At 66.0% G+C, this 27,705-nt stretch overlaps 4 protein-coding genes across 4 annotated transcripts; 2 read left to right on the top strand and 2 right to left on the bottom strand.

Moving 5' to 3' along the window:
• Window positions 1-5,881: 5,881 nt before the first annotated feature.
• EMIHUDRAFT_112519 (hypothetical protein) lies at window positions 5,882-6,775 on the top strand (the record flags this gene model as incomplete). The annotated part of the gene is made up of 1 exon (XM_005784202.1): window positions 5,882-6,775. The coding sequence occupies one exon, from the start codon at window positions 5,882-5,884 to the stop codon at window positions 6,773-6,775; it is 894 nt and encodes a 297-aa protein (XP_005784259.1).
• A 6,236-nt stretch (window positions 6,776-13,011) lies between these two features.
• On the bottom strand, window positions 13,012-15,845 carry EMIHUDRAFT_456170 (hypothetical protein). The gene is made up of 11 exons (XM_005784201.1): window positions 15,642-15,845; window positions 15,345-15,466; window positions 15,068-15,227; window positions 14,908-14,992; window positions 14,700-14,776; window positions 14,555-14,628; window positions 14,433-14,480; window positions 13,778-14,169; window positions 13,624-13,707; window positions 13,426-13,487; window positions 13,012-13,356 (listed from the first exon to the last, which is right to left on the bottom strand). The coding sequence occupies exons 1-11, from the start codon at window positions 15,783-15,785 to the stop codon at window positions 13,186-13,188; spliced, it is 1,419 nt and encodes a 472-aa protein (XP_005784258.1). The 5' UTR covers window positions 15,786-15,845; the 3' UTR covers window positions 13,012-13,185.
• A 1,834-nt stretch (window positions 15,846-17,679) lies between these two features.
• EMIHUDRAFT_72140 (hypothetical protein) lies at window positions 17,680-20,670 on the top strand (the record flags this gene model as incomplete). Its single annotated transcript, XM_005784200.1, has 6 exons — window positions 17,680-17,832; window positions 18,843-19,051; window positions 19,406-19,549; window positions 19,619-19,790; window positions 20,032-20,187; window positions 20,413-20,670. The coding sequence occupies 6 exons, from the start codon at window positions 17,680-17,682 to the stop codon at window positions 20,668-20,670; spliced, it is 1,092 nt and encodes a 363-aa protein (XP_005784257.1).
• A 2,324-nt stretch (window positions 20,671-22,994) lies between these two features.
• Window positions 22,995-26,420, bottom strand: SEC23A (secretory protein 23A; the record flags this gene model as incomplete). The annotated part of the gene is made up of 6 exons (XM_005784260.1): window positions 22,995-24,006; window positions 24,060-24,549; window positions 24,899-24,949; window positions 25,204-25,237; window positions 25,599-26,099; window positions 26,388-26,420. The coding sequence occupies 6 exons, from the start codon at window positions 26,418-26,420 to the stop codon at window positions 23,130-23,132; spliced, it is 1,986 nt and encodes a 661-aa protein (XP_005784317.1). The 3' UTR covers window positions 22,995-23,129.
• Between the last annotated feature and the right edge of the window lie 1,285 nt (window positions 26,421-27,705).

Here is a 27,705-nt window from a genome sequence, read left to right as displayed (position 1 = left end):
GTGAGGTTACCGACTGCACTCCAAGTGCTCCAAGTGCACCACTTCCGCCCCCGCCGCCGACGTGGCCGTCACCGCTCCAACCCGCGCGGAGCCTGGGGGACCCGGAACCCGCCCCGTCGGAGGCTGGGGTACCCGGGGGAGGGGTCCGAGGGGGGGGAGGTGCCGCGGGGAGACAGCGGGTCAGCCGGCGGACCGGAAGGCCGGGACCGGAGGGCCCCGGGTGAGGCCTGTCAAGGGAGGGAGGGGAGAATCGAGCTGACTCGGCCTCTGCGAGTGGGAGTCGGGCCGAGCGAGCCCAGCGGGGGTAGACCCGTCGCGGCGGCGGCCGGACCGCCGTGATCCTATACGGCGAGAGAGACCGCGCCTCCCCGAGCCTAGTGAGGAACCGGCGGAGGGGGAGGGCGAGCCGAGAACGATAGAGAGGCCGCGGATGCGGGCGCGACTCGCCGACCAGGGAGATCCGGCCCGACCTCCCCCGGGGAGGGGTGGCGACGAGACACGATGCCGCCGCCCCCCCTCTCTCTCTCTCTCTCTCTCTCTCTCTCTCTCTCTCTCTCTCTCTCTCTCTCTCTCTCTCTCTCGCCGGCGCGACGCGATCCGATCGGCGCCGCCGCCGACGGGGCCGCCGGCACGGAGGAGATTCCGTCGTCGCGGTCGGGGTGTTGGTCGGGACATGGGCGACGCGACCACTGCACTGCTCCAATGGCCAGAGACCCGGTGCGGGGCAGGTGGTCACGCCGCCCCGCCCAGCGTCGCCCGCCGCCGCGCCGCGCCGCCGCGCCGCGCCGCCGCCTCGCCCCGCCCGCCGCCGCGCCGCGCCGCCGCCCGGTGATTATTAATTCATTATTAATTAATTAATAAACAATTATACCACCCGCCGCCGCGCCGCCCCGCACTGCGTGAATCGTGTCGTGCGACCGCCTGATGGCAAAATTCTTTCTTCGCGATGTCAGCCCCGCGCCGCCGCTCGCGCCGCCTCGCCTCCGCCACCACCGCCGCGCCCACGCCAGACGCGCCGCCGCCCGCCCGCCTGCTCGACCTCCCCAGGGAGCTCCTCGAGCGCGTCCTCTCTCGCTGCGACAGCCCCATTGACATCGCTCGCGTCGCCGCCGTCTCGCTGCTCTTTCACGCCTCGCTTGCGGAGGAGGGCATCCGCTTGTGGGCGCAAGAGCGCGGCTTCGAGCTGCCAGCGCAGCCGGAGGACGAGTGCTGCGCCGTGCGCTGGCTGTGCTTTGCCGCGCTCCTGCGCAAGGCCAACACGCCGGCGAGGGCGGCGGCAGGCGCTTACCACAGCGTCTTCATCGACGGCGAGGGGCGGCTCTCGTCGTGTGGGTCAGCGGCAACGGAGGGCGAGGAGGAGGAAGAGGACGACGAGGATGAGTTCCCAGGCCTTCTCGCAGGCCTTCTCGGCCACGGCGAGGGCGTGCTGCGGCTCAACACACCGACCCGCCTCCCGTCAACGCTGGGTGACGAGCGCGCCGTGAGCGTGTCGGTTGGAGGTGGCCACAGCCTCGCCCTCACCGCCGACGGCGCCGCCTGGAGCTGGGGCTTTGGAGGCGATGGCCGGCTGGGCCACGGCGACCTACAGGACCAGTGGCAGCCCAAGAAGATCGAGGCCTTGGCTGGGCGGCGCGTCGTCGCTGTGTCGGCGGGAGGGCAGCACAGCCTCGCCATCACCGCCGACGGCGCTGTCTGGAGCTGGGGCCTTGGAGGCGATGGAATCTGGAGCCGGCTAGGCCACGGCGACGAGCAGCGCCAGCTGCTGCCCAAGAATATCGAGGCCTTGGCTGGCCAGCGCGTCGTTGCCGTGTCGGCTGGAAGCAACCACAACCTCGCCCTCACGGCTGACGGCAGCGTCTGGAGCTGGGGCTGGGGAGGCTTTGGCCAGCTGGGCCACGGCGACTGGCAGAACCAGCTGCTGCCGAAGAAGGTCGAGGCCTTTGCTGGCCCGCGCGTCGTCACTGTGTCGGCTGGAGCCTATCACAACTTCGCCACCACCGCCGATGGCGCTGTCTGGAGCTGGGGCCTTGGAGGCGATGGCTACGGCCGGCTTGGCCACGGCGACCAGCAGAGCCAGCTGCTGCCAAAGAAGGTCGAGGCTTTGTCTGGGCGGCGCGTCGTCGCAGTCTCGGCTGGGGAGCACCACAACCTCGTCATCACCGCCAAAGGCGCCGTTTGGAGCTGGGGTCGGGGAGGCTTCGGCCGGTTGGGCCACGGCGACGAGCAGGAGCAGCTGCAGCCGAAGAAGATCGAGGCCTTGACGGGGCAGCGCGTCGTCGCTGTGTCGGCTGAAGGCTTCCACAGCCTCGCCCTCACCGCCAACGGCGCTCTCTTTGCCTGGGGCGAGGGCGAATACGGCTGCCTAGGCCACGGAGAGGACCTGTCGAACCAGCTGCTGCCCAAGAAGGTCGAGGCATGGGGGCTGAGGCAGTGAGCGAAGGGGGAGCAGAGCAGGTTGTCAATGAGCCTGTCTGGGGGGGGCAATGCCTCGCCGTCCTCGCATGAATCGCTTAGCTCCAAAGGTGTGTCCGTGTGCCTTTTGTGCGCGCCAGTCCACCGCACGACTCATGAGGTAGCTAAGAAAAAGCGCGCATAGTCGGTTGAAATCCGCAAAGCCTCTTTATCACCCGTTTCGCACCGGCCCCGCCGTGTGTGAGGCTGTCCGCGACGTGTGACAGTGACCCGACGACAGGGTGGCGCCGCGGGGGAGGGCCTCTCGAGCTCTGCCGGTGTTGCCCGGTCGCCACTCACGGGCACGCGAGGCGAGGAGGCGTCGCCGAGGGCGTGGACGAGGCGCTCATCGAGGCACGGCGGCAGGCCGTGTCCTCTCGAAGCCGCGGAGGCGCCGCTGCAGGCGGCGGCGGCGAGAGCGAGGTGGGCAGGCAGAGCGGCTGTGCAGGCGGTGAGGGCCATGCGGACTCTGCTGCCGGCTCGCTCGCCTCTCTGCTCGAGGACGCGACGGCCGGGGGCTAGCCGTCGCTGCAGCCGGCGGCACTGCGCCGCTGACGAGCCGCGTCTGTGGACAGCGGCGAGCACCCGCTGCCGGGCGAGGACAGCAGCTCAAGTTTTGGCGTCGATGGCGCGGTCGCCGCAAAGCGTGATCGAGATCGCTTTTGCGGAGGCGGGAGCGACGCGGTGCATGACGACGAGGGGACGGGCCTCGTCTCGGTGGGCGGCGGTGGGTCGCCTGGCGTGTCTCGGCTCGGCGCCGAGGCACACAGCCGCTGCGAGGCAGCGGCGACAAGGCGCGGCGGCGGCACTCCATCGCCGGGCAGTCTCGGGGTGGCGGGGAGGGCCACTCGAGCTCTGCCGGTGGTGCCCGGTCGCCACTCACGGGCACGCGAGGCGAGGAGGCGTCGCCGAGGGCGTGGGCGAGGCGCTCAACGAGGCACGGCGGCAGGTGCCGTGTCCTCTCGAAGCAGCGGAGGCGCCGCTGCAGGCGGCGGCGGCGCGAGAGCGAGGTACCACAATTTCTAGAGACATTTTTAGAGCTCAACGAGGGCGCTCAAGAAGTCAAAACACATATAAATAACACGCAATAATGGACAGTCACAGGGCGCGTACATTGCTATATCCTAAGCCCCAAATTCATGGGTTCATCGGCGGTGCTTGCAGGACGCCAGCCTGAAACTCACCAAATGGGTGCTCGCGTCCATGGCGTAGCCACCACCCTGCCCCCCCTGGTATGCCAGCGCCCGGTCCCTTGCCCTCTCTCGCCCTTGCTCTTCCTCTCCCCCTCCATGCCGCCCCCCCCCGTATCCCTCCCCGTATCCCTCCCCCTCCCCCCCCCTCCTCCTCTCCCCCCCCCTCTCCCTCCCCCCCCTCCCCCCCTCCCCCTCCTCGCAGTAGGGCCCATGCCCCATGACCATGTTCCGGTAGAATGATTCAGTGTTGCCGAAAGCGACAAAAGCGCCCTTCCGACCGTGCTCCCCGCTGCTGCTGAGGGGACAATAAATAAATAAAACGGGCAAACTCTGAGACGAGATGGGATTTAGGGACATGTGTCCCCGCCCTGCACGATCTTGGTGTGAGGGATCTTCAATCCGTGTCCCCTCACCCCTCGTCACAACCCGACACGGAAGAGCGGCGTGAGTTGGGGCTGCGGCTACGGCTGCGGCTATGAGAGGGGCCGGGGTCGCGGGAGAGCCGCTGCGCCGCGTGGACGCGCCTACACCGCTCTTGCTCCGCTCGCCACCTCTCGCAAAGGTCCAAAGGGTTAGCCATAGCCACCACCTCCTCCGGCAAGTCCTTTCGCCGTATCTCGCCGTCCCTCCACGCCTGGAAGAGCTCGTCGTCATAGCTGTATTGCATCACAGCCTGCTGAACTGCGTCGTGTACGACCCCTGCCGTCCTATCCTGCGCCTCAGCGTCGGAAAAGTCGAACTCGGAGTCATACTCGGAAGCAGGCACAGACGGCCGCGGTGATTTGGCAGGCGGCGAGGAGGGGGAGGGGGAGCGCGGCGGTGCGCGCTCGTGGCTCCCGCTGGTGCCAGAACCAAGGGCCAGCGCCCAGCGCGCTCAGCCTGTTCTTGTTCACCTTGGGAGAGGGCCACGCGGCGCGTAGGGCGAGGATGAGGCGTCGAAGCGTGTACTTGTGTCTGGTGTTGTGGCCCTGCTGCGGTATGTTGACAGCAGCGTCGCCATGCTCGTCGTGGGTCTTCCCATTCCGAGTCTTCTTGCCCGCGCCGCCGCGGCCTGGCAGGCCACGTCGAGGGGGAGACCCAGGCGGCGCTGCACCGAAAGACGCATCGCCCAAGTCTCCATTCGCATATCATCCCGCAAGAAAGAATTTTACAACCAACTCCCTCGCACGACACTGGGCACGGGACTGGCGCGCACTGGCACTAGCACAAGAAACAAAGAATGGCACGAAATCGTGATTTTCTTCTTTTGCACGACGACGGGTACGGGGGCGAGGGCATGGAGGGGGAGAGGAAGAGCAAGGGCGAGAGGGGGCAGGGGACGGGTCGATGGCATACTAGGGGGGGAGGGTGGTGGGCGGCGACCGCCGCATACCGTCCTATGGCGGCGAGTATCGCTACGCCAGGGAAGACAAGGACGTCGACGTGCAGCTGCTGCTGTTCGAGTCGTTCGGCGGGTTCGGGAAGGGGGTCGGCGAGATCCTCTGGAAGGCGGCGGACGTGCTGCAGAGCAAACTGACGCGGGCCCAATACCTCGATGAGGTGACTTGGACCACCAAGAGCTGGCTGGGGCTGCAGAAGCAGCGTGTATCTCAGTCGTTCTTCACACGGCCATCGCAGACGCGCCAGTCCCGTGCCCAGTGTCGTGCGAGGGAGTTTTGTTGTAAAATTCTTGCTGGTCGAGCGACCCGGGGGATGCCCCGCGAGCGACCCAGGCGCGAGAAACGAATCTGCGAGGCGTGGCCGCTTATGGGGCCCGATGGGGAGGAGCGGGGCGGACTACGGGGATCGGCTTCTTACGCCGCCCTTCCTTGCACCGATGTATGTATGTAGAAAGATGAACAACAACAGTCAGGCTCGGACTGGACACCAACGCGGTATAGGTAGGTAGGTAGGAAGGTGAAGAACAGCCAGGCTCGGACTGGACACCAACGCGGTATGGGTGGACGCTAGACAGATGATGACGACACGCACGAGCGACACACAGACACAAACAAGCTCACAAGACACACAGCCAGCTGGCTGCCACACACCCTGAGTTGGCGTACACACGGTATGGGTTGCGCAACCCACCCGCGCTACTCGAGTACCGGGTCTCGGGGGCCTCACACAGCCCCGCGCCGACTCGGGAGCTAGGGCCGCCTCGAACTAGCCGCCTCGCGTCACACCAATCCTCGCTACTCAACGCGGCCAAAGCGCGCAGCGCCGCCAGTGCGGGATTTGTGTATATGCGCGACGCCATGACCCCCTCCCCCTCCACCCGTCTCCCACCTCCTCCGACCGACGTCGCGCTCGCCGCGGTGGGCGGCTGCTACGCGGCGCACGCGCTGCTGCTGTGGCGAGCGGACCGGCGTGAGGCGGGCGTCCCGATCATTCTCGCGGCGCTCGAGGCGCAGACCTGCCCCGCGAGCGTGCTCGTGCCGCAGCGGCTGCTGGCGAGCGGGTCGCTGCTCCCGGCGGCGGTGGCGTCGGCGCTCGCGTGGGCACCGCGGGAGGTGGAGGCCGGCGCCGCGAGGGAGAGCCTCCTCGCGGCGCTCGCGGCGCACGCACTCGCGGCGCTGACCGGGCGGGCGGGCCTCATCTCGGAGCAGTGGCCGCGGGCGCGCGCCGCGCACGTGCCGGCGCTAGCGCTGTGCGCCGCCCGCCTCCGCCCGCTCCGGCTGTGGCGCCGGCTGAGGGAGGAGCGGGTCGCGCCGCCGTCGCGCCGCCTCGCGGAGCGGATCGGGCTCGGCGCGGCCGCGGTCGGGCTCGCGCCCGTCGCCCTTCCGGCCGGCCCGCTCGCTCGCGGCTGCTTCGAGTGCGTCGGCGCGTCGGCGGCGCTGCCCGCGCGCGCGCTGCGGGAGGCATGCGCGCCGACGGCGCTCCTCGGCCTCTGCTGCGCGGCGCTGCAGCTGCCAAGGAGTGGGCGGCGGCGCTGGCTGCGGCCGGTGGGAGCCGCCTCCGCGGCGCTCGGCGCGACGAGGGTGTGGGAGCTCGCGGGCGCCAGGGGCGCAGGCCTGCGCAGGCCGGTCCGCGCGGTGGGAATCTGTGTCCACGCGCTCTGCGGCGCGGTTGCGATTCGCTGGCTGTGCGTCGGAGAGCGAGAGCGCGAGGAGGGGGAGGGTGGCGAGGACGAGGGAATTCAGTACAAATAGACACCTCACTAGTAGATTGCCTTTTGATTCCTTGACACGTTTTTGCCTCGCTCTCATCTCAGCCCCCGCTGCGGCCACCGGAGCCGTCGTCCGGCGCCTCCGAGTCCGTGAGCGTGACCCGCACCGTGTCCGACTCACCCCACCGGCGCTGCTGCCCCACGTATGCGCGGTGGGTGTCTCTGTCCATCTCGACGGTGACGATGAGCGCCTCGCCGCTCCCCGTGGTCGCCGTCTCGAGCACGCTAATCCGCGGGTGGCGGTGCAAGTACGAGAGCCGCTCTCCAAGCCGTCCTGGCCATCAATGGAGGCAAGCAGGTGGTGGGCTGGAAGCCGCCGGTCGTTGATGCCGCGGTACGCGCGCCGCTCGCCGAGCAAAGTCACGGGCCATCTCGGGTAGTCTAGGGCCATCTCGGGCAGTCTAGGGCCATCTCGGGTGATCTCGGGTAGTGTCATCTCGGGTAGTCTCGGGTCATCTCGGTAGTCGGGTAGTCTCGGGCAATCTCGGGCAGCATAGTTACCGTCGCAAGGCAGCTCGAGCGTGTGCGACGAGCGGCCGCGAGCCTATCGATCACTAGCAGTGAACAGCTGAGGAGTCAGAAGCAACAGCGCAACTGCGACGAGCCGCTGCGCGCCTATTAATCAGTAACTAGCTAATGAACTGATTGGCCTTAATGAACCGCAGGTGCGACGAGCCGCCGCGCGCCTCGCGCAGATGCTCCGCGATCATTCCGCGCAGCGCCTCCAGGTTCGTTCCGGCTAGGGCGGAGACGCGCACGCTCGGCCGCCCCTCCGCCTAATTAGCTAACTAACTCATTACTATTTAATCAATTCGCCAGCGCACGCTCGGCCGTCCCTCCGCCGTGCTCGAGGCCGTGAGCAAGCCCGCGCCTTCCGCCTAGACGCTCGGAGACGGTTCAGGGAAGGTTCAGGGAAAGTTCAGGGAAACCTGCGAGACGGAGATGGTCCTTTGCCGCCGCCGCCTCCCCCGGGCCGCCGCCGCCGCCGCCGCCGCCGCCGCCGCCGCCGCCGCCGCCGCCGCCTCCGCCGCCGCCGCCTCCGCCGCTGCCGCCTCCGCCGCCGAGCAGGTCGCTCTTTGCGTGCACCTCGATGGTGCGAGCAAGTAGCTCCTCGGGCAAGCACAGCTCGTTCCTACTCACAGCAGATCGCGTGAAGAGACGCTGTTCACAGCAAGATCCTCGGGCAAGCACAGCTCGTGCCGCAGCGTGGAGACCACTGTGTCGCGCTGGCGAACCGCTCGCGCACCTGCGGCTCATTTCTAATCAGTAACTGATTGGCCGCTGTGTCGCGCTGGCGAACCGCTCGCGGCACTCGCGCAGTCGACGACCAGAAGCAGCACGTCGCTCTCCCTCGCCGCCTGCTCGTGCCAGCAGCTGTGAAGAGACGCCGTTCACAGCAGCAGCAGCACGTCGCTCTCCCTCTCTCTCCTCTCCTCTCCCTCTCCCTCCCTCCCTCCCTCCCTCCCTCCCTCCCTCCCTCCCTCCCTCCCTCCCTCCCTCCCTCCCCCCCTCCTCCCTCTCTCTCGCCGCCTCTAGCGTCGCGGCGAAGCTCTGGACAAGGCCGTGCGGCAAGCTCTCGACGAAACCGACAGTGTCGACGTACACCACCTGATTACTCATCGATGAAGTGAGTACCAGTCCATCCATTCATAATGCCGTGTGTACGTACACCTCGCTGCCGTCGCTGAGCCGCCCGGCGCGGCGCTGCGTCTCGAGGCTCGCAAACGGGGCGTCCTAATCTCGAGCAATCTCGGGGTGATCTCGGCGCAATCTCGGCGCTGCGTCTCGAGGCTCGCAAAAGAGGCGTCCCTCGCCCGCCCCGCGTCGCCCGCCTGAGGGAGGCGGGCGTGCGCTCGTAATTAATTAATTGATATTGATGTTTAGTCAATTAAATTAGCGTCGCCCGCCTGCGCGAGTCGGGCGTGCAGCGCGCTCTTGCCCGCGTTGGTATACCCGACGAGGCAGACGACGGGCACGCGGCACGCGGCGCCGTCATCGCGGCCTCGCCGCGCCCTCCGCCGGCTCGCCCTCGCCCGCGCCTCGGCGGCTAGCTGCCGCGAGAGGGCGCCTGGAGCGAGCCCAGACGGCTCCTAGACGGCTCCTAGGCGGCTCCTAGAGGGTGCATCGGGGGGGCGCCGATTCGCGCGTCGATTACGCGGCGGGACCGCTCGAGCTGCGTCTCGCCTGCGCATTAGCTGTTAATTCCTCAATCATTAATTAGTTAACCGCTCGCGCTGCGTCTCGCCTGGGCCACTCAGCTTGCCCGTCGCGCCTCGCTGCTGCGAGTGGGACGCGTCCGGGTCGACCAGCCGCGCTCGCTCGTACCTTCGAGGTGTGGGGAGATGTGGGGAGATGTGGGGAGGTGTGGGGAGGTGTGGGGAGGTGTGGGGAGGTGTGGGGAGGTGTGGGGAGGTGTGGGGCGATGCGGGGAGATGCGGGGAGATGCGGGGAGATGCGGGGAGGGAGATGGGGAGATGTGGGGAGATGTGGCGCTCGCTCGTACCGTAGTCGCGCGAGCTCGAGCTGGCGGCCGGCGGTTTGTGTGGTGGCACGCGCCTGGAAGATGCGCAGCATCAAATTAATGAAGTAATTGCTAATAAATTAGTAATTAATTGGCGCCTGGAAGATGCGTAGGATGACAGAAAAGCGATCGACCACCGGGACGCCCCACCCCTCCGCCAGCCGCCTCTCCATCGCTGTCGAGCGGTTGTCGAGGCTCAGTCGGGAATAGTTGAGAGTAAGATGCAAAAAACGAATCGTGATAATAATGACAAACTCGCCTGTCGAGAGGCACTCGAGGTTCAGAAAGGCGACGCAGCTCGGTGGCTCAAGCCCGCCGCCTGGATCCGCCGCGAGGTTACGCGAGATGAGCCGAGATGACCCGAGGTTACGCGAGATGAGCCGAGATCGATAGCGGTGGCTCGAGCGCGTCACCTCGCAGGGCGGCCTCCCGCTCCTCCTCCTCCTCTTCCTCTTCCTCCGCCTCATCCGCCTCATCCGCCTCCTCCGCCTCCTCCGCCTCCTCCTCCGCCTCCTCCTCCTCAGCAGCGGCAGCGGCAGCACCGTCATCCTCACCGCCACTGGGCACGTCCACCTCCTGGCTCCGCAGATCAGCCGGCGCAGCCTCGGCAGCCGCACGGAGCGGAACACCCCGCCCATCGGCGGCGGCGCGTGCGGCGGCGATCGCCTGCGCTATCCGCGCCACCTGACCCTTGCGAAGGTGAGCACGGCCGCCTTGGAAGGCCACCGTCTCCTCTCCGCACACCTCCCAGCCCGGGATTGCTCGAGCGAGCTCTCTCGCCTCTTGCAGCCGCGCGGCGGCCGCGGCATGTCCGACCCGCTCGGCCGGACCGCGCTTCCAACGAGGCTGGACAATGAAGACCTGCGTCGTCGCGAGCCCACGAGAGGTTGTCCGACAGAGCTGGTGCGCCGACGGACCTTGGGCTGCGACAGTGAGCCTTACAGCTTTGACGCACGCGCCGTCCCGCACGTTGCAACCCATCATGGCCACGCATTTCATGTGCGAGCTCTCCGCTGTGTCAACCAACGGCCCAAGTGAATAATCTGGTAAATAATAAATAAAAACGCGCACCGCTCTACTGTGAGATGGGTAAAAAGGAACAGGCCCCCGCCCTTGCGATCTCAGGTTGTTTTGGGTTACTGTAACTGAGGTGTGCAGTCGGCATCTCGATGAGCATGCCCCACGCCGAGCGAAAGGGTCTTGACGAGTCGTTTGAGCAGGAATTTGTGTCTTGTCGGTCGCGTGCTTCGCACGCGGGTTGACCATTGCGGCATCGCCGAGTTCTTCGTGCGGCTTGCCGTTTGGCGCCTTCTTGCCCGCCTCCATGGCCGCCGTGGCGGCCGGCGCCAAGTGTTTGTCGTAGTCGGAGGGAGCCCTCTCCGGGTCCATGTGCCCCGACGTCTCCTCCGCCGAGAGGCTGCACGTCACGGGGCAGGTCATCTTCACTCCTTCGACGCACGTCTCGTCGCACGCTGCGGTGGCCGAGTCGCAGAGGCCAAAGCCTTTCGCTTGCTCGCACGTCGGGACGAAGCCGGCGTCACACGGCGCCAGAGACGGGGCGAAGGTGAGCTTGCGCGTTTTCGGAGTGGGCGTCGCCTCGCGCAAGTCGGAGGGCGCGGGCGCCGTCAAGGCGGCGACGGCGAGAGGAAACATATGGAGTCCTCGGCCTCGGCATGGGGGTATATTCCCCCGCCGAAATTGGAAGAAAGATTCCTTCGACTGAATACTGGTTCTCGAGCTTCTCGAGGTGGATATCCTTTGGCCGCGTTGGGTAGCGAGGAATACTGGAATGTTTACTTGAGAAAAAAGTTCCGGGATACTCGAGTTGCGTTAACTTCTACACACACGAGGTGGTGGGGCAAGGGGGGCAGACGGTGGCGCCGATGGCGGTGCCTCGGGGTCTCATTGTGGCGGTGCGCTCGACGGCAAGCTGTATGCTGTGGGCGGGTACAATGGCGGCCACCAAACCCTCAGCTCGGTGGAACGATACGACCCGGCGGTGGATGCATGGGAGGAGGTGGCGCCGATGGCGTATGAGCGGGATACTCACTCTGTGGCAGTGCTCGACGGCAAGCTGTACGCTGTGGGCGGTGAGGACATCAACTCCAACCCGCTCAGCTCGGTGGAGAGGTACTACCCGGCGACGAACGTGTGGGAGTCGGTGGCGCCGATGGCGACGGCTCGCAGCCGGCCCGGCGTTGCGTTGCTGTAGCCCGCCTCTCCGATGGCCCCACCCTCGCAGGCCCTCTCACTGAGAGGCGCGGCTACTCGCCCAGCCCGCCAGGCTGACCTGTGCCCGACCCCCTCGGCCTCGCCGCCTCGGCAGTGCCCGCGGAGACCGCACGTTTGCGGATTCTTTCAACACGATAAAAGTACGTTGTGAGCTTGTTTGTGTCTGTGTGTCGCTCGTGCGTGTCGTCATCATCTGTCTTGCGTCCACCCATACCGCGTTGGTGTCCAGTCCGAGCCTGGCTGTTCTTCACCTTCCTACCTACCTACCTAGTACGTTTTACGTACATCCCGCTAAAAAACTCGGATCCACGTAGACGAGGAGCGCGCGCCAATGGCCGCCTCCGTGACACTCCCACCTCCTGGGCCGGTGCGGGGGAGTTTTAACGAGTTTCTCCCGGCCGGCCGCCTCCTGACACGCCCACTGACCGAGCCCATCGAAAAAATCCGGCGCGCCGCTCTGCTCTGACCCCTTGCTCTGACCCCTGCTCGCCCCTGCTCGCCCCTGCTCGCCACTGTCGCCTCGGTTGCCGAGGCTGCCGCGCACCTGTGCGCGACTACGAACTGCACCAGCTGGGCTCGAACCAACGACCAAAACGTCCCCGACCCGATCGCTGCACCAACTAGGCCACACCGCAGGCATTTGCAATGCGCATGAAACTGGCCGCTCATAAACCACTACTCCTTTCCCCAGGCCACCCCCCGCCCCCCCACATTCAGCCTACCCTCCTATCGCGCCACTCGACGCCCCGCGGCCGCCTCTCGCCTACCGCGCGCTGCCCTCGCCGGCCGCCGCACCGCCCGCGCTCCAGCCTAACCAGCTTTCTGCTCCAGCCTAACCAGCTCTGTGCTCCACTGCTCCAGCCCAACCAGCCCTGCGCCCCAGCCTAACCAGCAGCCTAACCAGCTCTGTGCTCCAGCCCAACCAGCCCTGTGCCCCAGCCTATGTAACCAGCAGCCTAACCAGCTCTGTGTAACCAGTAACCAGATCTGTGCCCCAGCTAACCAGCTCTGCATCTCGCAACACACTCATGACAGGGACAGACCAGGCGCAGGAAAAGGGAGCGGGGCCCGAATCCAAGGGACCACCCCGTCGGGCGGAAGAGCTTCTGAGAACTCAGGTCCAGTAGGAAGGCTGCTGGCTCCTGACTCATCCCCCAAATCCCCCACCCCTGTGGCCTCAAACCTTACCATTCCACCACCTCACACACACCCCTCCCCTAGGGCTAAGCAGTGCGCGAGCCCACCCGACTTCAGGCGAGACGTCGACCACTCCTCGGGAATAGCAGTTCTGTCAGTGGCTGCACACTAGACGCCCACAGAGGCGCGCGGCGCGGGCGGATGACTAGGGGAGAACAAGCGGAGATCCCAGATCCTAGCTCGCTGGGAGACGTGCGCAACCTAAAGAAGGGAAAATAGGGGAGAAGTGTCAGTGTGAGGGGAGGGCGTACGCCGGCGTTTTTGCCTTTGAAAACTGAACAGTTTTTTACGTAACATCCCGCTCTGCCCTTGCCTATGCCCCTTTTCCCCCGGCGCGGTGCCCACAACGTCAACCCTTCACCGACAGAAGACACAGCGTGTGCGTGCGTACGGTACTCACATCTCGAACTCATGCTATCTCCCACTCCCCGCGGGTCGCATCGTCACGAGTCCATCCGAGGGAAGAGGTCGCGGCACCACGCGTGCACCGCGTAGCCCGCGTCTGCGATCAGGTCCCACCACTGCTGGAAGACCAGCGTCCGGCAGAGCTCGCGCGCCACCGGCGAGCTGCGCAGGTAGAGCTGCGTCGCCGCCTCCATCTGCTGCAACTTGTCCTAAGTACGATCCACTGACCGGTGAGTGGGTCTGGACGGGTCGCCGCCTCCGCCTGCTGCGGGCGTGTCCTCGTCGCTCTCGATCATCGAGACGCCGCTCGACGGCGGCTCGATCCGGAAGTACGAGGCGCCTGCGCATTGAGGATGAGAAGACGAGGGCTCCAAACAGAAGGGGAGCGATGTCAACCGCGTACCTGCGCCGCCTCTCCGGCTCGCAAGATCTCAATCGCTCGGGCGTCTCTCGGCGGCATCTCGGCTCCTCCCCGCCTGGCGCCAGCTCCGCCACCGCCTCGGGGACGGCTGTTGTGGAGGCGGGGCGCGAGGAGCCCGTCCCGAGCGAGACAACGACGCCTAATTGATTACTAATTCGTTAGTTAATTAATTAGGCGCGAGGAGCCCGTCCCGAGCGAGACAACGACGCCGATGCGGCGGTGCGGCCACAGCGCGCGCGCCTCCCGCAGCGCGATCAGCGTGGGGTTGTTTGCCACCAGGCCGCCGTCGGCAAACGAGCGGCCGCCGAGGCGAGTGCGCGGGAAGATGGACGGGGCAGCCGAAGTCGCCTCCACCGCCTGCCACATCTCTGCCTCGCTCGTCCCCGCCAGCGGCGCCTCCGCGCCCTCCTCCCCCCCCTCCCCAGCCCTGCGCCTCTGCCGCTCCCTCCGCCGCTTCACCCGCTGCCCGAGGTTCGCCGGAGTGGCGCGGTAAGTGCGGAACAGAAACGGCTCCAGCCCGCCGCCGCGGCGGCGGCACGACGCCACGGCAAAGGCGCGCGGCCCCGCCGCGTTCCACGACGAGGAGAGCCAGCGGCGCTGCCTGTGGCGGGCTGATTAGTTGATTAGTGGACCAGTTCGTTAATCAGGTGAGTACCTCGGCGCTGTTCTGATTACTTCACCAGTTGATGGTGAGTTGAGGAAGTGCTAGCTGCTAACTAGCAGACATCAGCTGCATGCAGAGGGGCGGGCGACTCGATTCGTGAGTCACTTGCTCCCTGTCATGACTACTCGCTCCCTATGATATGATGAGTATACCGCCCATACTCGTGAGTCACTTGCTCCCTGTGACGACTACTCGGCTGCCTCCGTAGGGGCTGGCGCGTGCCGCAGAGCTCGAGCATGAACTCGCGCCTTTGTTACTCAGTGAAAGAGTGACTCATTACAGCGCCAGTGATGAACTCAAGGGCTCGAGCAACAACTCGCGCCGCCGGTCGAGGCAGAGGTGCCCGTCGCGCCACAGGTGGCCGTAGGAGCGGGCGTCGGGGGCGAAGCAGCGCTCCTGCAGCATCCGCAGCATCACTCACGACTAGTGACGATCAGTAGTCATTCCCTAGTGATCAAGCAGCGCTCCTGCAGCATCCGCAGCGCGCGGCGCGCCATGTGCGTCGCCTCGCCCGGCGCGGGGTACTTGTTCAGGAAGAGGGCGCCTAATTCATTCATTACCTCATCAGTGACTAATTAATTAGGCGCGGGGGACGTGTTCAGGACGGGGAGGGCGCCGCAGCCGCCGATGGAGGTGCCTAGTTCACCCATTGATTCACTAACAAATTGAGACTACGAGGGCGCCGCAGCCGCCGGCTGGTGGTGCCCGCGACTAGCTCGAACAGCGACGAGAGCGGCTTGCCAGTCTGCAGCTCCATCTCCTAAGGTGCGCAGGAGCGGCGCGCTGAGGAGAGGAGTCGACAGCCGGCGGCCATCTCTTTTGGCAGCTCCGTCGCCTCGGCGATCACCAGCAAGTTGCGGCCCCGCATCCCTCCGCCATCCATGCAGAGGACGTTCACAGGCCGGCTCGACCGCCGCCGCTTCGCAGCCCTCGGCAGCGGCGGAGGCGGAGGCCTGGAGCGGCCGCGGGCGGCGGCGAAGCGGTCGGCGGCCCACCTGCCGAGCCACAACAACTAACGATTCGTTCCCGGCAAGAGCTAACTGTATGCGTCCTTCACCTGCCGAGCCATATCAATTAACTAACGGCTAATTAGTTGACTGTATGTCGCCCACCTGCCGAGCCGCGCCGAGCCGCGCCGCAGCCAGCCGAGGCCGGGAGCGGGGAGCAGGTACGAGAGTAGCCAGCGCACCGCCGCGACAGGGCCCTGATCGCGGTCGACGTCCGCCGGGACGGACTGCGGCGGCGAGGGTGGCGAGGCGGAGGCGGTGTCGGCGGCGGCGAGAGTGGGAGAGTGTGGCGCGGCGCGGGCGTGAGTGTGCGTGGCGGATGAGCGTGGGTTGGTGCGGCGGCGTGGACGCGCATCTCCAGCGGCGCGTGGCTTGGTCAGAGAGGCGACTCGGAAGCGGCGCCTGGACGCGCAGCACGAGGAGGAGCGTGAGGAGCGCGAGCGGAGAGAGCTTGGTGGTGGTGAGCAGGACGAGGCCGGTCCCGCGCGCGAGTGTGCCACCGGCGCCGATGAGTGGGGCCAGCGGCAGCGCAAGCGCAGTCGTCATTCTGCGCGACCAGCTTGTGTGTGGCTGGCGCTTTGAGCTGGCCTCCGACGAGTCTCTCGGCCCGAGTCGGACAAAAAGAATTTTCTGGTGCCACTCCTGCAGCGCACGGGCCACGCCACGCAAAGCCGGCCCGCAGTCTGCCCGGGAGGCTGTCTGAGGAAGGCCTGGCAAGCGCGCGCCCGCCTCCTCCGCGGCCATGCCCTCCGCCCGTGCGAGCGAGCAACAAAGATTGAAGGCGGATCGCCATACAGTGCGAGCTGGTGTTTTTTTAAATTGATTAATTTTTTAATGGAGCCGGAGCCGCGCGACAGCGAGTCCGGCGCGGGCGCGTCCTCGTCTGACGGTCTCCCGCGCGCGGCGGTCGCCAAGCTGGTCAAGGAGCGGCTGCCGCCGCACCTGCGCACCAAGCCTGACGTCGCGGCGCTGCTGAGCGAGATGGCGGGCGCGCGCCGACCGACACTCCTCCCTCTCCCGCGGCCTTCTCTCTCCCCCGCGCGGCACCTCGGCCACGCGGCTTCTGCTACCCCACTGGGCCGCACGGACGCCGCGTCCCCGTGGCACGTCGACACCACGTCCACGGAGTTCCGCCGGCGCACAGGCGCGAACCGCTTCTCCCGCAGGCGAATTCCTGCAGATGCTGACGAGCGAGGCGAACGAGGCGGCGAGCGCGGAGAAGAAGAAGACCCTGAGCGAGGCGCACCTACTCGGCGCGCTGCGCAAGCTCGGCTACCCGCAGCTCGCCGCCGAGTGCGAGGCTGTGGGCGAGGCGGAGCATGGCGCGCAGGCAGCTCGTCCCCTCACTGCTCTCTGGCGTCCCCTCACTCCGCGGCACGCACCTGCTCTGAGCGCCGCGCGGCTCCCGCCCGGCTCGGCGCATGGACATGCGGCGGACAGCCCTGATTCACGCACATGGAGGTGTGCGCGCCTGACCTGACCGGGAAAAGGCTAGGCGGCGGCCAAGGCGCGAAAGAGGAAGCTCAAGGGGGCGGCGAGCACGCTGTCGACCGAGGAGCTGCTGGCGGAGCAGCAGCGCCTCTTTGCCGGCGCGAGGGAGCGGCTGCAGGCGGGGGGCGGCGAGCCGCCGGGGGCGGCGGCGCCAAAAGGGGCGCCGGACGGGGGGCGGAGCTCAGGCGGTCCCCCGGCGTGAGAGAGACGGCTTGGTCACGACTCTTGAGTTGCGTGTGCTTGCTGTGAGTTGTTTCTTGTGGCATCGTTTCTTTGCCCTACGAGGTGCCGACCGCCATTTTCTTCTTTTTTTCATTTCAAAGAGGTAAAATAGAGTAATTCTTCTTGTGTAAAGAATTTAAACAGGAAGAAGAAAATAAACTGGCGCGCGTATTACTTCTTCCATGTTGAATTCTTCTTGTTGAAAATCGCGTGTAGTCGCGCAGTCGCGCCGCACACACCGGCTGCCTGGCCGAGCTGCGATCACTGCCCGCTGAATGTCGTTCGGCGCCGGCACAAGCCACAACCCCAACAACGACGTCGAGGTCCAGAACGCCGCCACCGACGGCATATCCTGCCTCGACTGGGCGCCGAACGCCAACTTTCTCGTCGCCGGCTCGTGGGACAACCAGGCAACACTCGCCACGGACACGAGCCCGCCCCGCCCTCCCCGCCCGCTGTGCCCATCCTTGGCGTCCGCCTACTGAGCGCATACGAGGGCTAGTCTCTCCTGTGCGGTAGCGCTTGCGCTTGAACCGCTCGCCTCCCGCCGCAAGCGCTGCCTCGCAGCTGCGCCGCCGCGGCCGGACCGCCTGCGCCTTGCCTGCCGCAAGCTGCGGTCTGCGACCTCGCGCCTGAACTCCGCCCTCGCCGCGCGCCGCCGCCGCCATGCCGCCACGCCCTCGCCGCCGCCGCCCTCCCGCCGCCGCCACGCCGCCGCCATGCCGCCATGCCGCCATGTCTCTCCACCCCTCCCCTCGCCCCCCGCCCGCAGGTTCGGTGTTGGGAGGTGCAGGCGAACGGCACGGCGGTGCCAAAGGCGGCGACCAGCCACGACGGCCCCGTCCTCTCCGCCTCGTGGTCCGCAGGCACCGCTCTAGTAGTCGTTCCTTCAGAGTCGCAATAAATTAATGATCGATACATTGATCACCGCCTCGTGGTGCGCAGGCACCGCTCTCACACTCACTCAGTTCATGATACTAACGACCGACGCGCTTGCACTCGCCCCCTGCAGACGGCGCGCGCGTGTACACGGGCTCTGCGGACAAGACTGCCAAGGTCTGGGACCTGGCAACCAACCAGGCACGCTGCACCGCACCTCCCACACACCTCAGACACACACACACACACACACACACACACACACACACACACACACACACACACACACACACACACACGCACGCACCTCACACACACACACACACACACACACACACACACACACACACACACACACACACACACACACACACACACACACACCACACACACACACACCTCACACGCACCTCACACACACACCACACACACACGCACCTCACACGCACCTCACACACACCTCACACACACACACACACACACACACACCCCACACACACCCACACACACACACACACACACACACACACACACCACACACACCTCACACACACACACACACACACGCACGCACGCACGCACGCACCTCACACGCACCTCACACGCACGCACGCACGCACGCACGCACGCACGCACACACACACACACACACACACACACACACACACACACACACACACACCTCACACACACCTCACACACACCTCACACACACCTCACCTCGGCTGCGTCCTTCCCTCGAGACTGCTGTCGTGGCTGATCACTAACTGGGGCTATCTCCCAAGCCAGGCGGTGCAGTTAATCAGTTAATCAGTTAATTAATCAATTAATCTCCCAAGCCAGGCGGTGCAGTGTGCCGCGCATGACGCGCCCGTCAAGGACGTCTTTTGGCGAGATGGAGCCGAGAGATGGCAGAGAGATAGCCGAGAGATCAGGGAAGGACCGAAGGATACAGGAGCCGAGAGGCAGCCGAGAGGAGGCGAGAGGAGCCGAGAGGCAGCCGAGAGGCAGCCGAGAGGCAGCCGAGAGGCAGCCGAGAGGCAGCCGAGAGGCAGCCGAGATGCTGGTTATTTCGTGGACACTTCCGCGACACTTCCGTCTTCACAGCTGCGCCTCCTCAACAGGTGCGCCGAGAAGAACTTTTTGGTCACCGCCTCGTGGGACAACACAATCAAGTTCTGGGACGGAAAGTCGGCAGCACCGGGCGCGACGCTGGCGCTGTCGGGCGAGAGATAGCCGAGAGGCGGCCGAGAGGTAGCGGAGAAGCAGCCGAGAGATGGCGGAGAGGCAGCCGAGGGGCAGCCGAGAGGCAGCCGAGAGGCAGCCGAGAGGAGCCGAGAGGCAGCCGAGAGGCAGCCGAGAGGCAGCCGAGAGGCAGCCGAGAGGAGCCGAGAGGCAGCCGAGAGGCAGCCGAGAGGCAGCCGAGAGGCAGCCGAGAGGCAGCCGAGAGGCAGCCGAGAGGCAGCCGAGAGGAGCCGAGAGATAGCGGAGATGTAGCAATGGCAGCCGAGAGGTACGCGCTCGTGCGACAGCCCACTCCTCTTTTCGCCCCTCCGCCCAGCTCCTCCGCCCAGCTCCTCCGCCCACCTCTCAGGCACGCCCTATGCGGTTGACGTGCGAGGCAAGCTGATGGTCGTTGCGACTGCCGACCGGAAGATCGTCGTAGTCAACTTGGACCAGCCCTCCGTCGCCTTCAACACAATCACCTCTCCGCTAAAGTACCACAGTCCCGCTGCACCACCGCCCTCGGCCCGTTCATCGAGCGAACCCTTGCGAATGATTCAAAGGTACCAGTCACGCTGCATCGCCGCCTTCCCGGACCAGCGCGGCTTCTGCCTCGGCTCGATCGCCGCGTCGGCTGCATCTCGGTGGTATCTCGGCGGTATCTCGGCCATATCTCCGCTTCATCTCGGCATAGGCTCCATCGAGGGGCGCGTCGCCGTCCACCACGTCAACAAGGTCCGTGACCCAGATGCCGCCCAGATGCCGCCCAGATGCCGCCCAGAAGGAGCCGAAAGAGAGGCGTCACTCATGAGTCTTCCTCGCCAATCTCCCGCCAATCTCCCGCCAATCTCCCGCCAATCTCTCTCCCGCCAATCTCCCGCCAATCTCCCGCCAATCTCCCGCCAATCTCCCGCCAATCTCCCGCCAATCTCTCTCCCGCCAATCTCCCGCCAATCTCCCGCCAATCTCCCGCCAGGCGGACGAGCAGAAGAATTTCGCCTTCAAGTGCCACCGCGAGAACAACCTCGACATCTACTCGGTCAACTGCATCGCCTTCCACCCTACCTTCGGCACCTTCGCCACCACCGGCTCTGACGGCACCTCCCAGCCTTCGGGACACGGGCTCGCGGCTGTCACAAGTCCTGACGCGCCCCTCCTCCTCCACCCATAAGGCACGTTCAACTTTTGGGACAAGGACTCGCGGCAGCGGCTCAAGGCCCTCCACCAAGGGCTCGCTCTGCCCTTCCCCGTCGGAAAGTGTCTCGAAAGTGTCTCGGAAGTGTCTAGGCCTCCACCAAGGGCTCGCTCTGCCCTTCCCCGTCGGAAAGTGTCTCGAAAGTGTCTCGGAAGTGTCTAGGCCTTCACCAAGGGCTCGCTGCCCATCCCCGTCGGCCGCTTCTCGCGCGACGGCGCCATCTTTGCGTACGCCGCCTCATACGACTGGTCAAAGGTGCCTCCTCCCCTCTACTCACTGCTGATTCCTGATTGCTCCCTGCTGACGCCTCGTACGACTGGTCAAAGGGCTCGGAGCACTACAACCCGCGCACCAACCACCTGCTGCTGCACTCGGCGCCGAGATCTAGCCGAGATTGGCCGGGATCTAGCCGAGATCTAGCCGAGTAGCGTAGGCGATCTGCTCCGCCACCCGGCTCTGGCCGGGTCAGACTCGCAGCTGTGGAGATCGCTTGTGCACGCGTCTATCCTGTGAGTAGGTGCCCGAGTCGGAGATCAAGAGCAGGACCAACCAGAAGAAGGCGTTCGGCCGCTAGCCGCGGGCGGCGCACTTTCCGCCCGCGTGGGGGGGGCGAGAAGCGAGCGGCGGCTGCCGGGCGACAAGGATCAAGCATCAAAGTGAAGGAACAATCCACCCGTCTGCGGACCACTGTCCCGTGCGCAGTTCAAGGCCAAGTACTCTTCTGGCGTCTAGTGTGGTCTGACTGCTGTCTCGCATTGCTACAAGTAAAAGATACAGATACATGGCTGAGGAAGCAGCTGTCGCGGCACAGCACGTGGAGATCGTGGTGCGGCGGCGCCGAGCATGCAGCATCGCACGCACGCCCCGGACCCTCCTCTGCTCCTCGAGCTTTTTCGGGCTTCAAGAGCAGACAAGCACAAAAGGCACAGCTCTCCTCCGCAACTAGGTCGCCGCCCAACTCGCCAAGCAGACGAGTGATCATGGGCCTCGACGGCCTCGACTGGCCTCGACTGGCGGGGCGTCTCACTCATTTAGCAGGCGCAGGCATCGCAGTTGGCATCGCCGCCAGCAGGTCAGATGCACGCCTTGCACACTCAACCCCCTACTCAAGCCTTCTGCGATGGCATGGCCCATTGAGCCTCAAGGACACTGTATTAAGCTATTAACACTGTATGGTATGCCTCGAAGTCATCTCCCTCAGCCGCTGCTGCTTGCTGCTGCCTTTGTCCCATTTGCCTGATTGCGGCGTGCACAGACATTCTGCAGCTGTTCCCGTGTTCTGCAGCCGTGGTGGACGACAGTGCCCTCGTCGTACTCGCAGCCACGTGAACCTTTGACCCAGTAGTGTTGCACGTCGCGCATTGAACCTAGCCAGAAGCCAATGTTGGCGTCCTCCAACCCGAGATTGACGTAATCTTCGAATTCGTGGCGCAGGATGAAGTTGACCACCGCCCGGCCGAGCAAGTACGCGTTGCCGATGGCAAATAGACCTCTCAACGGGAGGGTTGCGTTGCGCCAGCGCGCAAGCGCATGCTGAGTGAGCGCGTGTTTCAGCTCATGCCGGTACGGCGTCATCACATGGTCTAGTAGGCCCGTCCTTCCGACGTAGGCGCGGTGGATGTTTGTGAAGACGTCCTCTGGCAGTCGGTGTGTGCACATCATGCCGTTCGAGTCCATCTTCAGCAGTGCGTCGCAATTTGCCGGGGCGGCACGCAGCATCGTCCAAGTCTTCTCAGGCAGGCGAGCGAACGTGTCTGCTCCGCTCTCGGTCCAGTTGTGGTTATAGATCGAGTATGTCGCACTCGTCTGCCGCGCACTCGCCGCGAACGAGGAGACCTGCTCCACACTGGGCGGTGACGCCGGCAACGTAGGGATATATACGCAGATGTGTGGCACCGCGTGACGTAGCGTGAACTTCCCAGCGATGCGCGCAATCGGCTGGTGGCTCTCCGAGCTCATGGTTAGGAACGCGATGAGCAGGAACGCCATGGCGCAAAGAAGCACGGCGTACAAGGAGAAGGGGTTACATGGAAAAGTCAGACCAGACGTGGCACGCTGGCTGTCGACAGACTACACAACAACTGGTTGAAGCGAGAATCGGAGAGAGACTGCGAAGAGAGATAGGAAGAGGCAGACTCCCTAGGGTAGGCGACGGCTAGCGCATCACACTCCTCTCCTTAAAATCCCTGTGTGGTGGCGGCGTGCCGTTCTCCCATCCCTCCCTTGGGTTGTCTGTTTTCTTTCTTTCTTTCTTCTCTCACTTGAGCACTTGAGCACTGGATAGGGTCGATTCCGCATGGTACGGGACCCCTCGATCGTCTCGCCTTCCCTCACTGGTGTGTTCTCTCAACTATCTATGAGTAGGAACGCCATGGCGCAAAGAAGCACGGCGGGCAACGAGAAGGGGTTAAAGCAAAACATCCGAGGAAAAGTCAGACCAGACGGTGACGTGGCACGCTGGCTGTCGACAGACTACGGTGTCGAGAAAAAATCGAGATTTTGCGAGATCGCACGTCCGGTTGGCCGTTATTTTTGTGAGTCGTGGCGCTGCCCGTGTGTTCTAAGGAAGCATATAAGAGGAGGCGTGGAGAGCAAAAAAGCGTGCACACGGGTTATTCTGGCCGACCCCAAATCTCCCCTCCCGACCCCTACGAGCTACGTATGAGCTACATATTATGAGGGGGTCGGGCACCTGCGGCACGCAGCTCGCCGAGAGGTGCAAAAGCACGAGGCTCGTTTCCAAGGAGTTACGAAGTTTTTGACGCGATGCGCTGTAGATCGCTTGCTGCACGCGCAAGGCGACACGACACCAACGGTGAGGCCGAGGGCTCGAGGGCACGTGTGCGACCCCCTTCAATCAATGCCGTGTGCGCCGCGCGTCACTCGACGATGGCGCGGTACAGCCCCTGCAGGAAGGCGGAGAGGGGCACGTCCGGGTTCACCTTCTGCGCCAGGTAGCGCGCCTTGGATGAGCCCTGCTCGCACTCGATCAGCAGCGGCGCCGGGAAGCGAGCCGCCCCGAGCGCCGCCGCCTCGGCCGCCACCGCGTCGGTCAGCTGCTGGACCTCCTCCGCCGGCGGTGAGCCTGGACTGCGGGCGGCGAGGGCGAGGGCGCCGCCCTTGCACACGACGAGCTGCGTGAACGAGTCGAGGAGAAGCAGCCGGTCGGGCGTGACGGAGGTTGGCTCGAGGGGAAGGGGGGCGCTGCCTCCGGACCCGACGCGGAAGCCGCGCAGCGTGGGCTGCACCAGCAGCAGCGACGAGAAGGTGTCGAGGGTGGAGGCGAGGAGGCGGAAGAAGGTGGTTCGGTCGGGAGACGCGCCGGAAGTGCGGAGCACCGGAGAGCGCCGCAAGTGGAAGACGAACCCCGGGACGATGCCTGCGGCGGGCGGCAGCGCCACCGAGCCGGGGTCGCCCTTGGAGTACGCGCAGAGCGTCTTCATCGTCTTGATGAGCAGCCGGTCGATCCACCGCAGCATCTCCGGAGCAGAGGCGCCCGAGTTCGCCTTCGCCACCGCCTGCCGCACCAGCAGCGCCGCCACCGCCTGCTGGTCCAGCGCAGGAAGCAAGCTCTTCGCGTCGTACGACTGCGTGAGCCTCGGCAGCCTCAACGTGGTGACGCGCCGCACGCGCCGCCCTCCCGCGGTGCTGTAGCGCGCCGAGAGCTGCAGGAGCTGGTGCTGCGGCATCACGCTAGCGCCGCCGCCCTTCTTGGCGGGGGTGAGGGTGAGGCCGACGCACGTGTGCGGAGAAAGGCTGCCGCCTAATTAGTTGTTAATTAACTAATAATTAATTGTAATTAGACGCACGTGTGCGGAGCAAGGCTGCCGCCCTCCCACGCGAAGGAGCGAGCGCCGCCGCACTCGCGAACGGACAGCCCCTCCGGCTCGCCGGCAGCGCCGCCGCCGCCGCCGATGTGCTCGATCGCCTCGCAGTCGCGGCCGGCGGTGAGCTCGAACTGCGCTCCAAACCCCATCCCGACGGAGCCGTCGGGCGCCCGCGCGTACAGCCGCCGCAGCGAGTCGAGAAGGTGCGAGTCTTGGAAGGACTCGCCCTGCAGCGCCGCGCCCCCCGTCCTCCCAAGCAGCGACTTCATCTCGTACAAGCCAACCTCCTCGAGCGACGCAGCGACGACGTCCACACCGTGGCCTCGCGCGGCGGCGGCGCGCCCGAGAGCGTCGTAGTGCTCCGCCGCCGCCGTTGCTCGCGCCGAGCCGGCCTCGAGCTCCTTGTGCGAACGGACGGTGCTGCCGGCGTCCGAGTCCACGATCGCACCCGCGCCGCCGACGGACGGGCCGCCTACGGGACATGTCTCGGACGTGTCTCGGACGTGTCGCGGACATGTCCGAGCCGCCGACGGACGGGCCGCCGCAAAAGACGACCGTGCGAGCAGCGCTGTCTGGGTGGGAGCAAGCGAGCAGCGAGGTCGCGGCAGCGAGCGCGGACCCGGTGCAGCGCCCGCCCCTCTTCCCCGCCTCGCCCGCCGCCTCGGCCGCCGCCGCCTCCGCCTCCTCCGCCGCAGCCGCCGCCGCCGCCGCCGCCGCGATCCCGCCTGGCCGCGGCCCAGACGTTGTTAATTAATAGCTCATTAATGTGAACAGCAATCAATAACTAATCCCGCCTGGCCGCGGCCCAGACGGCATCGCACCCGGCCAGCCCTGCGGAGCGGCGCCGCCTCCCACGCCGCCTCCCATGCCGCCTCCCATGCCGCCGTCGGCGTAGTGGCCTACCCCTCCGCCCCCCGGCGCTGCGGCAAGCGGCGGCGGTGGCGGCGCCGCGCGGGCGGCGTACGCGCTCTGGCGCGCCGCGAAGACTGCGGCGAGGTCGATCTCAGACGCGGGCGCGAAGAAGCGAGACGCGGCGCCAGGCAGCAAATCGTCGACCGGCGCCGCGCCGCCGCCCCCCACGCCGCCGCCAGCAGCAGCGTGTTGCTGTCCAACTAACCCTCCGTACCCTTGCGGTGCCCCTCCGTACCCTTGCGGTGCCCCTCCGTACCCTTGCGGTGCCCCTCCGTACCCTTGCGGTGCCCCTCCGTACCCTTGCGGTGCCCCTCCGTACCCTTGCGGAGGCCCGCCATATCCGCCGTAGCCCTGCGCGGGGCCGGCGTGGCCCTGCCCGTATCCCTGCCCGTATCCCTGCGGAGGAGCGCCGTGGCCATACAGGGCAGCGTGCCCCTGCAGTGGGCCGGACCCGGGCGGCAGCTGCTGCGGCGGCGGCGGCTCTGCCTCTTCGGCCGGCTCTGGAGGGAGGCGGAGCAGCGCGCGGAAGGAGTCGAGAGGCAGCTCCGCCTCTGAATGAGGCAGGTGCCAGATGCGGTGCGGCGAGCAGCCAAGCTCGTGCAGCTCGACCGCCTCTGCGAAAGTGATCACGCCGATCGGCGTCTCGGCCGGCAGCTGGTCTAGCCACGCCTGCGCTGTCCGCAGCAGGTGGCCTCGCTCCTCCGCGCGCACGGAGAGGTCGAAGGCGACGAGGAGCGGCGCGGGCGTGTCGTCGCGCGGAGGGCCGATCTCATACTCGACCGTCGCGTGCTCGTGCGAGACCTCGAGCGGCGGCGCCGTCGCCGTGAGCAGATGGCCATCGAAGGGCGACCACGATCCGCAGAGCGGGCACCGCCAGCGGCGCGCGTGCGGGTCCATCTGCGAGAACGGGTTGAGCACCCCGCCGCAGGAGCCGCACGTGACCGGCTCTCGCCTCACGGTCTGCAGCCCGTCGATCGCCCTCATCGGAGAGAAGAGGAGGCCGAGCGGCGCTCCGAGCGCGTCCGCTCCCGCCGCGTGTGGCCAGAGGTGCCACGAGAGGCGGACGCCGCTCGCGGCCTCGAGCGCGGCAAAGTCGACGCCTGGTCCGGGCTGGATCGACCCCGGCGAGGAGCGCGTCTGCGGCGCCGGGGTGGCGGCGGAGGCGGAGGCTGGCGTGCTGCTGGCGCTGCCACCGGCGGAGGCAGAGGGCGCCGTGGTGAGGCCGGGTGCCGCTTTGCGCAGCGCCTCGACCTCGGCCGTGCGTGGCGGTGGCTGCCGCGGCTCGTGAGAGTTGCTCCCGGGCTGCGGCGGACGAGGCGGCTTTGGCGGCACAGGCCGCTGGCCCGGCTGCGGCTTTGGCGGCCTTGCGGTCTGCGGCGGTGGAGGCTGCGCCGGCACTGCGCCGCCGCGAGTGCGGAGCAGCCGAGCCATGAGCGGCGTGCGGCCGCGCGAGAGGGCCCGAGTGAGGGCTGGAGCCGAGGCTGCGAGGAGGAGGAGGCCGAGAAGGCGCCGGCGGAGCAGCATATCTGATAGCAGCCGACCTCCCACGCCACGGTGTTGGTTAAAAAGGTTTCGAATCGGCACACACAACAGGCAGCGAGGTCGCAAAAGAGGCGCGCGAGGCAAGGAGGAGACGCGGGGAACTGAAAGACTGGGACGACTGGAAACAAGAAGACAGTGAGCCACCACAGGCGTCGTTGGCGCACATACTGAGCGGCAGCTGCGCTGGAAATAAGGAAGTAGAGGCGCGTCACTTCATGCGGAAGCTCGACAAACACACAGCGAGGGCGACAGCAAAGTTGAACGGGAGGCGCCGGACTCAAAAGACACCGCCACATTCCTGAGACGAGCGAGGGCAGCCTCCTTAAAGGCGAAGGGGTCTAGATTTGGGGCGCTCGCCGGAGAGGAGTACGACAAAATAGCACCCGTGATTGCCTGCACGCTACCCACACTCACGGACTCCATACCCGAAAGAAAGAGAGGGGAGCTCGCGGGAGAGGTGACGAGTGAACTACAGGTAGTGGGGAAGGCAGCCTCGACTGCCATACAGACATGGGTGCGAAACAACGACAAGACCAAGGCACGGGCAGAGGAACGAGAGAAGAATATAGGGTGGATAAAGCGCCTGTTCACGGCATGGAGGGTGAGCCACACCGAACGTACCGAGCGAAGGGCCGAACGGAAGGAGGACGGGGAAGATGACTCAGAGGAGGACGAACCAGTGGAAATTCAGTTGTCAGATGTCACGATGCATCCGAAGGGGACTCCTGCGCCGGCATCATCCGTAGAGGCACGAGTGTTCGAAGAGAGAGTGGACCTGAGCAACAACATGACCTGGAGGCAAATGATCGGAGTGGGAGTCAGAAATGTGGTCCTTGCGCGAGGGGAGCTCGATAGACTCGAGGGGCCAGGATACGCCGCGAGGAGGACGGAGTTGCGCCGAGAGGCGAAAGAAGCCGCGAGAACAAGGGACCGGCAGGCGGCGGCGTCGCAGGACGAGGCAGAAGAGAACGACGCGACAGAGGAGGAAGTGACAAGGGAGAGAACGACGAGAGTGGGACGGCCGCGAGGTGGCATGAAGGTTGCAGCGAGAAGCGGCGAGAGACTGCGAAAAGAGATACGAAGAGGCAGACTCCCAGGGTGGGCGACGGCTAGCGCATCACACTCTCCTCTCCTTAAAATCCCTGTGTGGTGGCGGCGTGCCGTTCTCCCATCC

The sequence above is a fragment of the Emiliania huxleyi genome, assembly GCF_000372725.1.
Source record: "Emiliania huxleyi CCMP1516 chromosome Unknown EMIHUscaffold_171, whole genome shotgun sequence".
Lineage (NCBI taxonomy): Eukaryota > Haptophyta > Isochrysidales > Noelaerhabdaceae > Emiliania > Emiliania huxleyi.
Note: the sequence above shows the minus strand (reverse complement) of the source record. Positions and strands in the feature narration are given on the sequence as shown.

Coding starts and splice junctions, on each gene's coding strand:
- EMIHUDRAFT_456170 (XM_005784201.1), bottom strand. CDS start 15,785: ATGACGACTGCGCTTGCGCTGCCGCTGGCCCCACTCATCGGCGCCGGT. Junction 15,228..15,344: donor GGCTCGGCGCGGCTCGGCAG/GTGGGCGACATA, acceptor GTGGCTCGGCAG/GTGGGCCGCCGACCGCTTCG. Junction 13,708..13,777: donor GTGGCCGCACCGCCGCATCG/GCGTCGTTGTCT, acceptor GTAATCAATTAG/GCGTCGTTGTCTCGCTCGGG.